Source organism: Polypterus senegalus, chromosome 8 (assembly GCF_016835505.1).
Source record: "Polypterus senegalus isolate Bchr_013 chromosome 8, ASM1683550v1, whole genome shotgun sequence".
In the NCBI taxonomy this organism is placed as follows: domain Eukaryota; kingdom Metazoa; phylum Chordata; class Cladistia; order Polypteriformes; family Polypteridae; genus Polypterus; species Polypterus senegalus.
Window position 1 is genome coordinate 110,407,376 of NC_053161.1, and position 16,888 is coordinate 110,424,263.

General features: G+C 34.8%; 1 protein-coding gene across 1 annotated transcript in view; it reads left to right on the forward strand.

Moving 5' to 3' along the window:
- The window catches only part of st8sia1 (ST8 alpha-N-acetyl-neuraminide alpha-2,8-sialyltransferase 1), a 115,535-nt gene extending 102,458 nt beyond the window's left edge, over positions 1-13,077 (forward strand). Inside the window, exon 5 of the mRNA XM_039761598.1 lies at positions 5,087-13,077. Coding sequence (XP_039617532.1) covers positions 5,087-5,558 — 472 coding nt within the window. The 3' untranslated portion in view covers positions 5,559-13,077. The remainder of the gene's footprint in view (positions 1-5,086) is intronic.
- The last annotated feature ends 3,811 nt before the right edge of the window (positions 13,078-16,888 follow it).

Below are 16,888 nucleotides of genomic sequence, written 5' to 3' on the forward strand. Positions count from 1 at the left end.
GGTTGAGACCTGCCCTACCCCCCACGAGTCGGCTCATTCCTTAAATCTCATGCAGTTAACAGAGAAGCAGGCTCACCTCAAAAACAGTGCTGATATTTCATGGAATTTGGTCATTTATTGTTCAACAACTCTCCTTGGGAATTTAATAACATTCAAATATGGACAGTTTATTTTTATTTATTTATTTTTGTTGGCGTGTAGTTGGTTTCACAAAGCCAACACTGCCAAAAAGCATTACTTCCTCTTTTTGACAGGCTTCTGAAATAAAGAATTATGATTCAGAGCAACCACAACAACCAGAATCATTTATGGGTAGGTAACTTAAGTTTTTGCATTTTCAGTTGAATATTTCCAAGTCCTAACAAGCACAAATAGTTTATTTATAACATGGGTGGATAGATCAGGTACCATGGGCTGAGACATGCTTAATTATTACTGCAGAGGCACCATCACCCCAGCCTTAGGAATTACCAGCTACTTTTTTCTATGTCGTACTTTGAAGGTCACACAGTGGGGAGCAAACAATAATTTTGATGGTATTGCAAGCTACTGTATGAATCACTGGTGCACCATAAAAATATAATTATGTTGGCCATTGAAGTGAATTAAAGCAGCTGCTTCTTATTCAGCACATGTGTTCATATGCTGCTTTTTATATATATATATATATATATATATATATATATATATATATATATATATATATATATATATATATATATATATATATATATATAAAAATTATGATATACATGTGTGTGTGACATAGTTGAGACCTTTCTCAATGACTGGTGACACCAAGGTAATAAAAGCGCATTTTATTGATTCCATTGTAAGTATCCAGTGGCTATTTAATTTATTTATGTTTTTCATCTTTCAGCACTGGATTTTAAAAATGTTAGTTCTCAAAAAAAATAATAAAGTGACATGCAAAAGAATATACTATTTTTTAGACTTTTAGTCCTAAGTTTACTGTGAAATAGCAATGCTCATATGCAAGAAAACATATAGTTTAATTGTTAGTAAATAATTTTTAATGTAACCCTAACTCACAGTAAGTAGTCTGGAGCTGCTAGAATACCTTTCACATGATTCCAGACATTTCTAATAAATACAACAGAATTTACTCATGAAAAGGCAGTAGTTGAGAGAATACCTTAATTATAGAGAAAAGACAAAACGGTCTCATTATACTGCATGCAATTATTATAATGCCAGATGTTTTTCATGTTAGCTTATTATTATTTTGTAAGACTTTGTAAAAGATGGAACAGTGGTGCAGTAGTTAGTGATAATTCCTCAGGCTCTAACCCCACACCAGTTGTGGTCTAGGGAATTTGCACAATCTCCCCATGTACAACCACATCACCAAAGTGTTATAATGTAAGAGAGATCTAAGGAGAGGTTGCGATCAGGAGATAGAAGGAAATGAGCAGATAAACCCAAAACTCAAATCATGGTCATAAAAAGAAACCCGACTAGGCTGTTCTAGGGAACTACAATATCTAGAGTTTCTTGTGGGTATTTGTAGAGGTAACATCACCCAAGGAAGCTGTCTCTTATTGTCTTGGGGAAGCCTGTAGTCCTGCCGGGTTGTCTCTCCCTTTCCTTTGATTATAGTGTCTTCCTGGCAGGGTATTGTCTCTTCATCCAGCCCAACCGAGACTCCAGTGTACCCGCTCTGGCATTGGCATCTTCTGCCTGTCTTCTGGGTGAGATATGACAACCTTCACCCTGTTTCTTGTGGTGGCATAGGGCTGGCCTCCTGTCTGCTGAAGAAACCATACTCCTTCCCGGCCGGGATGCTGTCCATCACTATATATATATATATACACAAAGAGAGAGAGAGTATGAGTAAAGTATATATGTAAATGTTATATTCAATTTTTTTTAGCATATTTTTGCAGTGGCAATATGAATCATTATGTCAATAGGCCATGATGTTTTACTAGTTATTCTAAGCCAGACTCATGTTAAGTTATAAAGTTCCCTATTGTACTACAATCTGTCACACTGCCTAATTGACTCCAGATGGACCAAAATTTATTATAAACAACCTTTGGCATAATAAAAACTGCTTCCTAACATTTCATATGATTTTATTTGTATTGAGAGTTATATATGTCAAATTCTTTTCTTTCCTTCCTTTAGTAGATTCCTGGCATTATAGTACCCTTCTTACTCCTGCCACACTGTAAGTCTGTACATAAGAATTATGATAAACTGTTTTTCCTGTAATATTCTGTGAAGAATACACAGTAGGATGTACCTAATAATTTGGTCACCAACCAAAGGATCATTCAGTATGAAAAGAAAGCTGTTATGAAAGCATGATCAAAGTGTTATAACAAAAAGGAAATGGCTAAGGTACATTATCAACCTAGGGAGAGAGACACATGAGGACAGAATAATACAAGGAAACAGATTGAAAATTATTTTATTGAGCCCTGGAATATGATAAACAAATATCATAAAAAAAGCAATGGACAGAGAGGACCAGGGAAAGCTGGAGGGAGTGTTTAGGGACTTGTGTATAATATAAGGACAGTTATATTGTTAAACTCTTTAATGGTAGAAATCAAAGGAAATTAAATAACGTGTTTGAGATTAATAATAAAAATGAAAACCCTAGTAGTATCATAAAACCACAGACTGATTGGAGCCATTCGGCAAAATTACAAATGTGTATATTGAGTTTTTAATACGCTTAAGAAAGAAACACTGTTTTGTTTTGGTTACTACATTTTATCAGAGCAAACAAGAGACGGCCCAATATAAAAGGAGCCTTTGTTTGGACTAAAATATTTTTATCAGTTGACACTGAAAAGATTTGATATCGAGGATGGACGTGTGGCTCTGATGACACATTTTTTTCTCCTGAGCTCTCAGTATTGATGATTGCTCTCTGGATTAATTTAACATTGCGCAGGATTTACTGGATTTTTGTAGCACTAGGCATTTAAAACAAGAAAACACTCCTGACAAAACTAAATTGTAGACAAATATTCAGAACTTTTGTATGCCAAAATAGAAAATAATATTTTTGGGACTATTGAAATAATCAAAGTCAGACACTGGAGCTGAAGTTCATGAAATTTAAAAAAGCATGCATGAAAGGGAAAGCGCAAAAAACTCAAATCAGAGTGAAATTTTCCTTTATAACAAAAATACTTCAAACCCAGAAACAAGAAAGGAAGCCAAGACACAGCAGCATGCATGAAAACTTCATTACCACTCTCAGAATACAGCTTTGATGTCCAGACATCAAGTCTCAAATGTCCAAAAGGCATTACAAAAATGTATATAATATATGCCTTATACATTTAATGTAAATTGTTCAGGGTTCATAATGATTCGTAATAATTATGATTCATAATAAGGCTTCATAATAATTTTGATTTACAGTATTTAGCCTTTATTTAACCTGATAGTTACATTGAAATTTCTATATCTTTGTTAAAAGATACTTGGCCAAGAAAACATGACAACAAAAAAAATCAACACTATACAGTATGTATGTATATCATTTATATATTTGTGTGTGTTTGTGTTTAGTTTGTATATATACAGTACAGTATATATACTTTAGTAGACATAAAACAAAACATGAAAGTTGTCATTAATAAACATTGATTAAAGTAAGCACATCATTGGATTAGAGTCATTATTGACATTTTACATTTTAAAAGGTACAATTAAACCAAGTAGAATGTTTGTCTTCATGTCTGAAGTAAGAGCCCGCATTTTTGTATATTTTCTGTTCTGATACATCTTCCTCATGATTCAGAAGCAGCCTGGAAGGGTCCGTGACTGGAGCCTACAAATTGATATTTGTATTTCACCTAGAATATATCCTGCGTTCAGGACAAATCATGACAACAGTTAAACTACTGGGACTATCACTTGCTATAACATATGGTAAAAATTGAGATCATTATTTTATTTTTCATATTAAAAGAAGTTCACTACTGTATTTCAAATGACCTTGCCTGCTGTTGCTGTATTTTGACTTTTACCAAAGCAGACATGGTATGTTGCTATTGTTTAATTACTTGTATGTTACCTACTGCGGCCTAAATTATATCTTATATTAGCCTACATTGTACTGAAACCAATAAAATTAATCAATACGCAGTGCAAATTGATCACACTAATATTTCCAATCACTTAGGGCTGAAGGTTAAGATAGTTATATTTACCTTTTAATTCATGAATGACACATTCTATGACAATGTGCAATGTAAAACACCTAAATAGTCTAAATATATAACCCAATCAGGCTATCCTGTATGATTCATAACCAATGGTACATATTTAAATGATTTTTCTTCAGTCTGCCCTGCTTTATGTTATCATCTTTCTTGATCTTGAATGGAATAGTAACGAATGTTGCAATCTTCTCTTTGTTCAAGCAAATATATGTATTTTGATTGCAAGTATGGGTTTCATGTCTCTATGTGAAGGAAAAGTAATGCAAAAGTAACACACTATTTGTAACATATTATGTTGTATATTAAGTAATTATATAACATATTTAGTTACATTTGTTGTAACTAAGTTAAATTTAAAAGTAACATTTCCCAACACTGGTCCCTTATGAATATTTGTTTTCTGAGTCTGCATATCCACCCTTGTTTAAGCAACTGGCTTATTGACAGAACCAATCAAAGTGCTCGACTAATTTGCATTGTTATGTGGGTCAAAATGGGAAAAAAAAACTTTCTTTGAGCTCTTGACCGATTTATGTTTCATTGTTTATTCAGTTGTTTCTGCTACATAAAACTGTTCAATAATCTAACTGAAATAATTAAATATGCATAGGCATGGGATTATTAAAACTTTTGTATTAAAAATTAATCACTGCTTTATAGAAACATATCAATATTGTAGGAAATATTATAAATTATGATTAATGCACAGTTCATTTTGATTAAAAATTGAAATTGTACCATTAATCATTATTACATGTTTTAATCAAACAGCAGCCCCAATAAAATCTTTGTGTGCCTGCAATATAGTAGGGTTTTTTTTTTTACTTTTAAAAATATACCGTATACCATTTTACATTTTTTTTTTTTCTTTCCAGATTTCGGAACCTTCTTTGGTCCCGGAAAGCTTTTGCAGAAAGTGTTAAAATCTACGGGTCAAGCTACATCTACATGCCTGCATTTTCAATGAAGCCTGGCACTGACCCCTCCATTCGTGCATTTCACACGCTGTCTGACATTAATGCCAACCAAACCGTCCTGTTTGCCAATCCAGAGTTCCTGTGGAATGTTGGAAAGTTCTGGAAAGCAAGAGGAATCCATGCAAAGCGACTGTCTACTGGTTTGTTTTTAGTTAGTCTGGCCTTGGGGTTATGTGAAGATGTGACGCTTTATGGCTTCTGGCCTTTCTCAGTGGATCTCAATGAACAATCCATAAGTCATCATTATTATGACAACGTTCTGCCTGATTCTGGTTTCCATGCCATGCCAGAAGAATTTTTACAGCTTTGGCTCCTCCACAAAAGTGGCACTTTAAGAATGCATGTTGGGCCCTGTCCCGACGAGGTTTAGTAACCATCTTTTTATGGAACAATGAAAAGTGTCTAGCCTGTGCATTTTTGCCAAACCAGCCACTAGAATGTGCAAGGAATATTCCATTTTATTTAAATTATTTTTGTTTACATTAGAAATTGGGATTCAAATCTGAAGTTAATCTGTTTACACTAGAACGACCAAGGAAGTTTTTTGTTTGACCAGAATTTGTGTTTATTTTCTTTTTGTGTCTGAAATGAATAGGATTTCTTTGCTTATTCTTAAATTATATTTGTAAAAGGCGGCAAGAGCTGCAAAATAAGTTTCTGTCAATCAAGAGTTAACGCTGTCCCCTTTATTCTATCCAAAAGCCATTAAGAAAGCAACAACAACTGGCCAAAGTTAAAATTCACTGTAAATCAGTCAGTTCAAAGCCGCCATTGTGAGTATTTTGTATTACTTTTACCTTTTTATCATTTTTTAAGCTCTGTTTTTGCTCTTTACTTCAAGCTTGTCTTTAGCAGATTGGAGAACTGAGCATTTACATACGTGTAAAGTAGTATCTGATGGTGTTAAAAAGCATCACTTTGTAGAGAGGACCTAATGGGATTGTCCACCTGAGGACAAATAACAGAAGACACACTGTGCTGTTTCAGAGCTCACAACATTTCAGAAGAACAAAAACGTAGACATTAAATCAGGTTAGAAAACAAAACTGACTTGGTGAGAACTGGTCAAGCCATAATCTTAATATAAAATAAATTATTCATATTATTATTTGGCAGATGATTTAGTACAAAATCAGGGTATGTTAAAGACGTGCCAATACTGTATTATAACTGGACTTGTTCAGGGCCGTACAATGAGACAGGGATTGAACCAGCATTCTTGTGACTTAAAGTCCAGTTGGAAAAAGGCTCATGAAAATCATATTTTACTTCATCAGTCCACATGAGTATCCCACATCCTACCAAACTCTTGGTGGGGCTGGAACACATCACCTTACTGTGGACCTAAAAAGTCCACTGCTCTGTCTATTTGCACCCAAAGTTAAAAAGCAGGCATTTGCACCCTTAAGGCCTAATGAGCAGGAGAACTGCATGATCGTATGGTGACTATGATATTCATCAAGTAATCTGAAAGAAAATGAGCTGACACTAGTGGGGGCTGAGGGGACTGAGGAGACCACTAAGTGTTCACCAGGCAACATATGGGATGGAACAGCGACAGCCTCAAATTCAGCTCAAATGAAGACGTCCACACCAACTTCTTTTTGCCAATCGCTTTGTTTCAGTTTCTTTTCTGCTTGAAGGAAATACAGTTTTCCTTAACCAGCATGTGGCAGGTATAACAAATTTGAATCTGTCATGGATGGTGGAAGCTGTATTTGCATTTTAAGTACGTGTTTCTGATATCGACAGATAATGTATACAAAAACTAATGTGAAAAATGAGCAGCACCTGAGTTTGACACAGTTTTGATCTATTCAAGTTTCCAGGCATGTTTGCATTAGAAATGGAGAAATTAATCTTGATTTTACATGCGGCGATTCGCAGAATTCTCAATCACACAGCATTGAACAGAACATATAAAATTATTGTTTCTCTTGCTCTCTCTCTCTCTCTCTCTCTCTCTCTCTACCAGTTTAACGGCCAATTTGTGGGCCCCCCCCAGAATTTTGGGGGTTATTAGATTTAGAGTTTCTTTGGTCAGCTTCCCTTAGTCACCTTTTACGACACTCCAGAGGGATGGCGACCTTATTCTAACTCCAGGTTCAAGGGGTAGCAAATAAGATTACTGTACTCTATTAAATTAAGAAGAAAAACTTTAGTGCATATAAAATGAAATAAATGTTTAATTTAGCATTTCTGTTGTTGCTCTTTTACATTTCCAATGATTTTAAAAAAAAGAAGAATTACAGAACCTCTTCCACATCTGCACTGGGTATTTATTTTCCATTGAATCATTATGGAGTTTTTTTTCTTTTATTTAATATACTTTCTGGCCAGTTTGTAGCTTGTTCGATATACTATTCTTTAAGCACTGAATACCTTTTACATTTTCTTTTATAGCTGTCTTTTCATTAACATGGCTAATATAACCGTCCATTATATGGAATACTCACTTAAGTGTATGTTATAGTTATTTTTCTTTTTTATTTATTTATTGTTATGTATTTAACACTATATTCTTTTTAGCTCTACCTATTTATAATAGGTACACAAAAACGTTGGTCGTTCTAGTGTATTCTGAACTGTGAATGCTTTTTAAATTAGTGTTAAGCAGATTCAGCTATTTCAGTCTGGATATTTCTGAGAAGGGCTTTGGAATTGCACCATCTGCATTAATTGCTCTGCAAACATGCCAAAAAAGTTGTTTTTTTAATTCCAGAAAATTCTTTTTGTCTTTTAGAAAGCTGCTGTCCATTACTGTTTTCATCGGATATATAAATGTGCAAAAGCATGTCCATCGTCACACAGACCTGTTTTATAACATGCATTTTATTCCAGTTTTAAATAATGTGAAAAATAAAGCTATTTTTTTCTGTTTTGAGACACGTAAGTGTACATTTTGGCAGACATTTTACAATAATTGAATTATTCAGTGAGCTAAACTACTTTAGGGTACTTTCATTTGGACAGTGACTTTAGACTCTTTCTTTATTGTTCTGTACTGTAGATTATATGGAATGTTGTGAAGAAACGTTGACCATGTTCTTGAACCAGAAGGAAATGTTTTCATTTTTTGGAGCATTGCACTATGTTTAATTCTTTTTTTTTTTATTTTCAGATTTTTTTTTGTTGATTATATGTTAATGTGTGGCTGTTATGTATGTGTAATGTGTCAGTTCAACAGTAAAAACATTATACATGGTTGAAGCAGCAAGTCTGACGCCATGCTTCTATAAAATGAAGTTTTAACAGATGCAGGCCATCTGAGGTTAATTTGAAATAAAGCATATAATAATTCAAAAGACTTAAGGCAAAAAAAAAAACCAACTTAATAGAAAGTCATCGTTTTTTTAATTTTTGGGCTTTTTCAAATTCATAATTTTATCATATTTTCGGATTTTTCGACATTTTAATCCAGCCAATGTTTGTCTCTTAGGGGGTCGTTCCTTTAATAGTAGCAAACTGGGAACTGTCTAGATGTTTTGGACATTTCCACGTGTTTTGAGGTTTCAATGTTTTTATTAAAGAAATGTTGGGGTTCGCCTTTTAGATACTTAAGTTTTTGTTGAAGCATGGTAGTAGCTCTGAAAAATTGTACCAAGTGTGAACTAATAGACATGGGATATTTGAGCTAAGCCGTGCTTTTTACATTTCAGAGTAAACCATAGTAGCTCAGTGACAAAAAAAAGTCATACATGTGCAAAAATTAGTTTTACGCAGTATTAATGTACAGAAAAATAATAGATGTAGGTTGTGCTGTTTTAGCAGAGCTATAAGGGCATTAAAGAATGTAAAAAAGAGTCATCTGACAGCCATGAATTCTCTTGGCCAACATTATCTGTCTGTTATGAAAATCTCATGGAATTCAGCAGTTTACTTAGTTTTTAGGAAGAATGATGGTTGTCTACAAATGTTGTGATAAAATTTAGAAAGGGTCAGTGCCCAAGCAGAGCCTCTGGTCCGTCATCCTTCATATGGTGCTTCCAGGATCAATCCATTGAGCTGTGGACTACTTCTTTAGTGTTTTCCTTTTACACAAAGTAACACTGAAGTATCATGAAGGTCACAGTAGGTTTTGAGCCAATGACTGGATTTTCATCTATGAGAACCATTGTGTTCTGTTTCCTCTTTAAAAAAACGGTACCCTTGTGAACCAAGGCATACAAGGGGTAAAGGAGTGTTTCTTACTACTCTGATTTATTTGAGATACACTGCTTTACTTTTTTAAAAATAATTAAAGCTATGTCAGGCTAAACCAGAAGTACTTTGACTACCTCATGAGTATAGCAGGATACATCAAAAGAAACTCCAAGAAAAGCTAAAGAAGACGTCTCAGATGTAACCATCTTTGCTTCTTTTACTACAGTTCCCTTAACACAAAAAGGAGAAAATATAAGTAGAAACAGTTTATGTCTTAGAGCAATTTACTCTCTTGCACTTTGAAAGAAATTCAGTATATTTGACAGCAACGAAACTGAAACTAATGGGCACCATGGTGGCATTCTGCTTGGTGCAGCTGCCTTATAGTTCCTGGGACTGGAGTTTAGTGCCTCTAAGTTGTTTGCGCTTTTTCCCCATGTGCGTGCAAGTTTCCCTGGTCACCCTTTACCACGTTTGATGAATTAGCAAATGTAAATAGCCCCGGGTGTTAGTGAATAGATTGAGGCTACACTGGTGTGGGCTGCGGCTCACTGCGACCCTGTAAAGAACTGTGTGCTTTCAGAAAGTTTACAGATAAAGTTAAGTTTGACACCGAAAAACTCTCTCATGAGAAATACTGCCTAATCTGACGAACAAAAAAAAAAAAAATTAAACTGTATACAGTAGTTGTATGAACGCTCAGGAATCCACAGGGAGCTCTTAATTTAAAGATGTCTCAGATATACAAAACGAATCAGTAAATTATGACAAAGAGAAAGAAAGTTCAGTAGTACGCTCATTCTTTTAATCATTAAACGTGTACTTTGTGTCTGGTAACATTCCATTTCAAAATGAATGAAAATTGTAACCTAATTATAAAAGTGTCCAAATAAGCCTGCAGCAGTTTGGAAACAGGGGAGACATTACCACAAGCCCTTGCACACCTTTCAAAGAAGCGTTATGGACGTAGTACGCTGTTGATGTCTGTTGAATCTGCTGTCATTGAAGTTTTATATAATCATCTTTTTAACTATGGATTTTGAACGATTACTTTGGTAAATGAAACCATGGAAATAAGTACTGCTGGTGTATTTAAGTGCATTTACCTAGAAGGTAAATTTCATTTGAAATAAATATGGGAATGTCTTTTCAGATTTTATAAATGGCATGTGAATATCGCTTTTCGGGAAAATTGCATGTGATTTTCTCTTTTTTTTTTTATTTATTCAAGCTAAATAATAATGTTTTTAAATTAGTTTTATATTCCATCCTGTACTGATGATGAAGAAGACATTTTGTGAAATTTTTAAAGAGTAGTTCCTTATGCATGGGAACGTTCATTGGAAAATGATTATAATAGAAAATCTCAAATGGTTATTTATTTATTAATTTATTTTTCCCATGGCAGCTGTCTACCAAGGTTTTAGGTTTTTTGATAAGCTTCTTAAGTTATTGTCAGCATTTTTCTATGTCAGCTTCGGGGGCGTTTTAAAGCCTTATTTGGAACTGTATTCTAGCAATAATCGTTGTGAATTGCATAAATTGAAAACCAATGTTACAGTTTCAATGAACTGAATTGAACTGTTGTCCGTAACCTATGAATAAGTGATTGTGTTGGTTACTTAAGAAGCAAATACATGTTTAGATATGATAATGATAGTTCATGGCATTTCTAATTTTGTTGCTGCTGAGCTTTCAGGTAGCTACAGTAAAATGCAAACTGTTTTAAGTAGTAGCCACTCCTGGCCATAATGCATTCCCCCTGGTAACAGTTAGTCCAGCCATGTTAAAAATCAAGAATGCATGTCATACTTAATATGGTAGCATTTTCCCCATCTGTGTGCCATCCCACCTGCCTAACCAGAGCTGGCGCTGCTAGAGGTACAAGGGGTCAGACTGTATGTTAAGTAAGAGCATACGCATTTTTAGTGGAAAACAGCTAAGTAAAACACCACATATTTTGCAGGCAGTCAAATTAAGAGAGGATGTATTCCCTTCTAAAAAGTAAAAATCTAGGAGTGCTGCATGAACCACACACATTCATCCTTCTAGCAAATGGGGGGAAGCCCCACCCAGTAATGACGTAGGACACCCCCTGTTGTTGAAGAGCATCACATCTATATTGCTGGGCAACAATAGTGGGTGTCATCCTCCATTTTGAATCTATTGGAGAATTGGTGGGGCAAAATAAACCCTTGTACTCTTCCAACTAAATTCACATGCCAGATGTGTATCCAACATTTTCATTCTGTTGTTTAAAGTTTTATTTGTTAGACCTACATTCAATAAAACAATGATAGATTATAAAACACTAGAAAAATTCTGAGTTAGTTTGTGTCCTAAAAGTGTTTTGCAAAAAAGATTATTGCTACCAAAGAGATAAAATAATCCATTTTTTTTATAGTTTCATTCATATGGAGCCCTTGCCAAATCACGCAAGGTGGAATAAAACAATGCATTGAATACTAGTAGGAGCAAACTATGAGCAGGAAGTCTGTTCAACTGGCAAACTACAACTCTTTGTCTTATCATGCGGCAGAAGTAAGTTAGATAAAAACGAACCTTTGACAATTCTCATTACTTTAAAATATATATAATGTATATATGTATGTATATATGTGTGTATATATATATGTGTGTGTGTGTATGTATATATATATATATATATATATATATATATATATAGTGGAGGCTTGGGGGCAGCACTGAATCCCAAATACAAATGCACAAAAAAGTCCTGGGTTCAGATCAAAATGTTTTTTATTACGCAAATATCTTACATAACAATAAAAAGGTTATCTCTTCTCTACTCCACTCTTCTTCCTCTTCTCCCCACACTATTACTTCTCCAAGACGAGTGTTGCCTTTCTTCCTTAAAGCTCTGACTTGTCAAGCTATGGAAGTGGGGGCTCCTATTATAGAGGGGGATGAAGTGTGCCCTGCTATCCTCTTTTGCCGATTCCTGTAACCTTTGGGCATCCCAACCATTTAGTCCATCCTTCCATTATTGCATCCTAGCTGGGCAAGAGGATTCCGTCTCCATCCTAGGTGGGACACCCAAACCGTCCTATGGGGCATCAATAATAGATAGATATACAGTATATATGTACAATATATATCTAATATATATATATATATATATATTAAAAATGATTAGTTTAAACTTCTTTACTCTGTATTATTAATAAAGTCACTGAACTGTACTTTTAGCAAATGCTCTTTTCACAAATGGGGACCTCATTGAATCAGGAATAAAATTGTGAAACTGCCTTAATTGTCATATTGAGTGATTTGTAAAAATACTACTCTATGTAAGGTATACTGAAATAATTAAATACAGATTATACAAGATATTCAGTGGTGTTTTTGACTGGGGTGGTGGTTGGGGGGGCAGACGTTCAAGAACAGTGTGTGATAGGATACTTTTAACCCAAATTATTTTTGTAGTCACCTGTCAATTACTGTATTACAATTTTTTTTTTCTCTCTGTTCTGTAAGATTACATGTGAATTTCAGCAAATGAACTACAATGCAAAAGAAGCAACTGAATGCCTTGTGGATGTAACTTTTTTCTTTGTGAAAAATCGACTTGTACAGTACAGTATGTGAATTTGCTTGAAATCTGTAAATTTGGATACTCTTGTAACATTAAGAACCAATGGTTTTCAAAGATAACCAAAAGTTTGATGTAAGTGGACTGCTCTGCTTAGTTTTGAGAATAAAGTTGCTCTTTTATAAAAGTGAAATGTTTAACGTATTTATTAATGGCTTTTCACCCAGTGTCGGGATTTCTCAAGGCTTGTCAATGTGACCTTACTCCTCTTGGTGACAAGCATGAAAAACTCCACCTAGCATCTCACAGTCAAAAGTGCTCAAAGTTCACACAAGACAAACAAAAATCTTTTGAATTAAATCAACTTTCTTTAAATTGGTTCTGCCTTTTGCAATAGGAAAAATGAAAGAAACTTATTTTCCTATAATTTCCAACTATCTGGTGTCTGTAACATTCTGAAATCCCAGTTCAGTTCACAGGATTGCAGAAACCAAGAGGACATAAAAAAATGACATCTGCTAAAAACATTAGTTGAAATATGCGTTTGGGGAGTACTCAATAATCTACAAGTTCAAACTTATTAGGTGGCCCTACACTCTTAAAAATAAAGGTACCAGAGTGGTTCTTTAGAGGGATGCCATAGGGGGACCATTTTTGGTTGCAAAAAGAGCCATCCACATGTATGTTCCAGAAAGAACATTTATTTATTTAAATCCATAACAGGCTCCATACAATAAATAAACATGAATGGTATGTTGGTAACAGATTTGTGAGATACCAATGGGTCATGATTTAAAATGGACTCTTGCTGCATACATACAATAAGACAGGCTAAGTCCCAGTTTATCTAAACTGTTAGTGTCCTGCTGGGTAGCCCACCTTACATTAAAGATTTTTTTTTGTACATGTTAGGAAGTTTTTCAAAGCACAACCAACTTCATATGCAAAGAACCCTTCCCAGAATAAAATCAAGCAATAGTTCTACGAGGAATCACACGCTCCGGTAAAGAACTCTAAAGTGCCGTTAAAGCCATGATATTTAAGAGTGTACCCCAAAGTGAATTCAGCTTTCATTTTCCCTCAGAACGGTTTACGCCATTGTGGAATGGACAGGGTGTCAAAAGTGTGGCACAACGATGCTAGCCTAATCCAAGTCTATTGCACTCCATAGTTGTTATAGATTAGCTAGTGATGAATCTCTACTCCAAAGACCTCATTCCATATTGTTATGTCAGAGCTGATTAATTGACAACCACAAGTCAGTCAGTCAGTCATTACTCAACCCGCTATATCCTAACACAGGGTCATGGAGGTCCGCTGGAGCCAATCCCAGCCAGCACAGGGCGCAAAGCAGGAACAAATCCCGGGCAGGGCACCAGCCCACCGCAGACAACCACAAGTATTAAATAAATACTTCCAAACAAGGGCATATGCCGGCAATGCTTCAGTTTAGGTCAGTGTTTCCCAAACTCAGTCCTGGTAGACCCCTGTGACTGCAGGTTTTTGTTCCAACCGGATTCCTAATCAGTGACAACACCTGATAGCACTGATCTCATTTAATTAGCTGGTATTTTTTTTTCTTTAATTCGACATTCAGAAAAGCTCAGCAGCATGATTTTTACATTTATAAGATATTTAGAAATATTTCTGCTTTTGCTATAATGCTTAACTCTCTTTTGTTGATTTCATTATACTTTGTCCTTTCTCTGTGCAGTTTTTTCCCCCTTCGTTGTATCTTATTAATGACAATTTAAAACGAGCAGATCAGACACCCAGGCAAACAACACTGAATAATCAAAGTCTGCCAACTACTTTAATTAGTAAATAATGGATTAATTAAACAATTAGAAGACCTAGAAAAGTAGAATGAAAATCAAGATGAAACTATTGTTAAAAAGAAAAAAATACATTATTCCTATATAACTGCTTGGTACATTTTAATATTTTTTTTTAGCAAACTTAGTTTTCTAATTTCTATATTGTTCCCTAAACACAGAACTTGGGAAATATCAGTTCACTTAATTAGCCCAGGAGTTTAATTAAAAACAGAAGCTGGTTGGAACAAAAACCTGCAGCCACAGTGGGCCCACAGGACCGAGTTTGGGAAACACTGGTTTAGGTGCTGCAAAAAATGCATCTTTTACTCATTTCCTCTTATTTAAGAAGACCTTAACAGGCATTTGTTTTGGTTAGAATAAGACTTTCAAAGCATCAGTAAAGTGTTTACTTATCTTTGCAATGTGACCTACTAAAATAACTTCAGTTTGGAATGATCAGCAGTAAGGGAGACATATCTCTCTTGATATTGTATGCTTCAATATATGGCCTGAGAATCCTTCATATTCTTAAGTAATATTACCAGCAAAGCAAATGCCACATTGCAGAGTTGAATAGCCACTTTACCAAAGCTTTATAAGTGTTAAGGTCTTCTTAAATAAAAGTAAACGAGTAGTAGGTGCATTTTTGAAGTATCTAAAGTGTTATCAATTAAATATTACGTAAAAAACTAGGTATTCAAAACACACAATCATTAGAACCAAAATGTGAGCATAAGTCAAGGTTGAAAAACTTTGCCAAAAGTCAAAAAACAAACAGATGTATATTAATAAATAACAGAGAAGCCTTTTAGGGGTTATCCACAATTTTGGACAACACATAGAATGCAGCACTTGCTTTAGCAGCATTGTGTGGATGAAGTCACATAGTGTGCATTCTGGGACACGCCCTCTAGAGAAAGACCATTGCAGCCCATAATAAAATAACTTTGCAGAAAACATAAAAAAAATAGATTTTAAATAAAATTAATTGTTTCAGACTAATCTCTCCATTATAAAAAAAAATCTCAGGAGGGAGGCGAGGGAGACGAGACGTGATCTTCTCGGAAGACACTTTGAAGTCCCACGAGACAAAGAAGTGAGATAAAAGGACAGCTGCCGCTGTATAGGTTTTTAAATGATCGTCGTGCAGCGTGACATGCAGATCAAGCAATCAGCACTAGCAGCCCCGGGGGTGTGGGTTAATAACTCATTCATTACATCTTTATTACTGGCAAAAATCATGAAATAAAAAATGAATGAAAATCAATGAAATGAAAATAACAATCTCTTTAAATTGAATACCCAGATAAACAATTGGCGGGGTTGGCAAGCGAAGCGAGCAGGGGGCAGAGCTCCCTAGTTATACAAAGGAAAAAAATAGATTTGAACTCTTCAGGGTTACAAAACATTTGAAATAAAATTTCTAACACAAAAAACATTTACTTGAAGTATAAAAGAATATGTAACCTGAAATAGGAAGATCTGTGCATTTGGCTGGATTCATTGTAGGTGTAACACTCCTTGAATCTCTCCAGGTGGCCTTTCCTGAAGTTAAAACCCATTCACTGATGGATACACTGCTGCCCCAGATTTGCAATTCAATGTAGTCAGTTATATTGTGGAATTAGAACATCACTCTTTTCATTTGAAATAACCCGGTGTACCATAAAAGCACATTTACACCATTAGCACACATCCACTGCCTACACTGTTTGAACCCATAGTAACAGATTTATGAATTTTATGGCATCCTTTTCCTCCCACGCATGGAAGAGATTAAATATTTTACCTGTCACCATGTGGACAAGCAGCACCGGATTCCTTCATTTTTAGCCTACTTTCATCTTTTTGACTCAATTTTATGCTGTACTGGGGTTTTTCTGAGGTTTTTTTTTCCAGCAGGTGTAAGGAAATGAAAACAGAGAAAGAGGTGTATGGAATACATCAGGTAATCTGATTTGCCTTTTCTATTCTGTTCTTTACGATATTCTTGTCTATCATGATGCCAAGAGTGCATGTTTGGTTGGACATTGTACTCTAAACATGAAAATACTACTACTACTACTATTAATTAATATTAATAGTCTTGTGAGAAACAGTTTTAGGAATATAAAAAAGTAAATAATAATAGTAGGAAGTAACCATTTCACTTTAATAATGTTATTATAGAACATGTACTGTATTTGT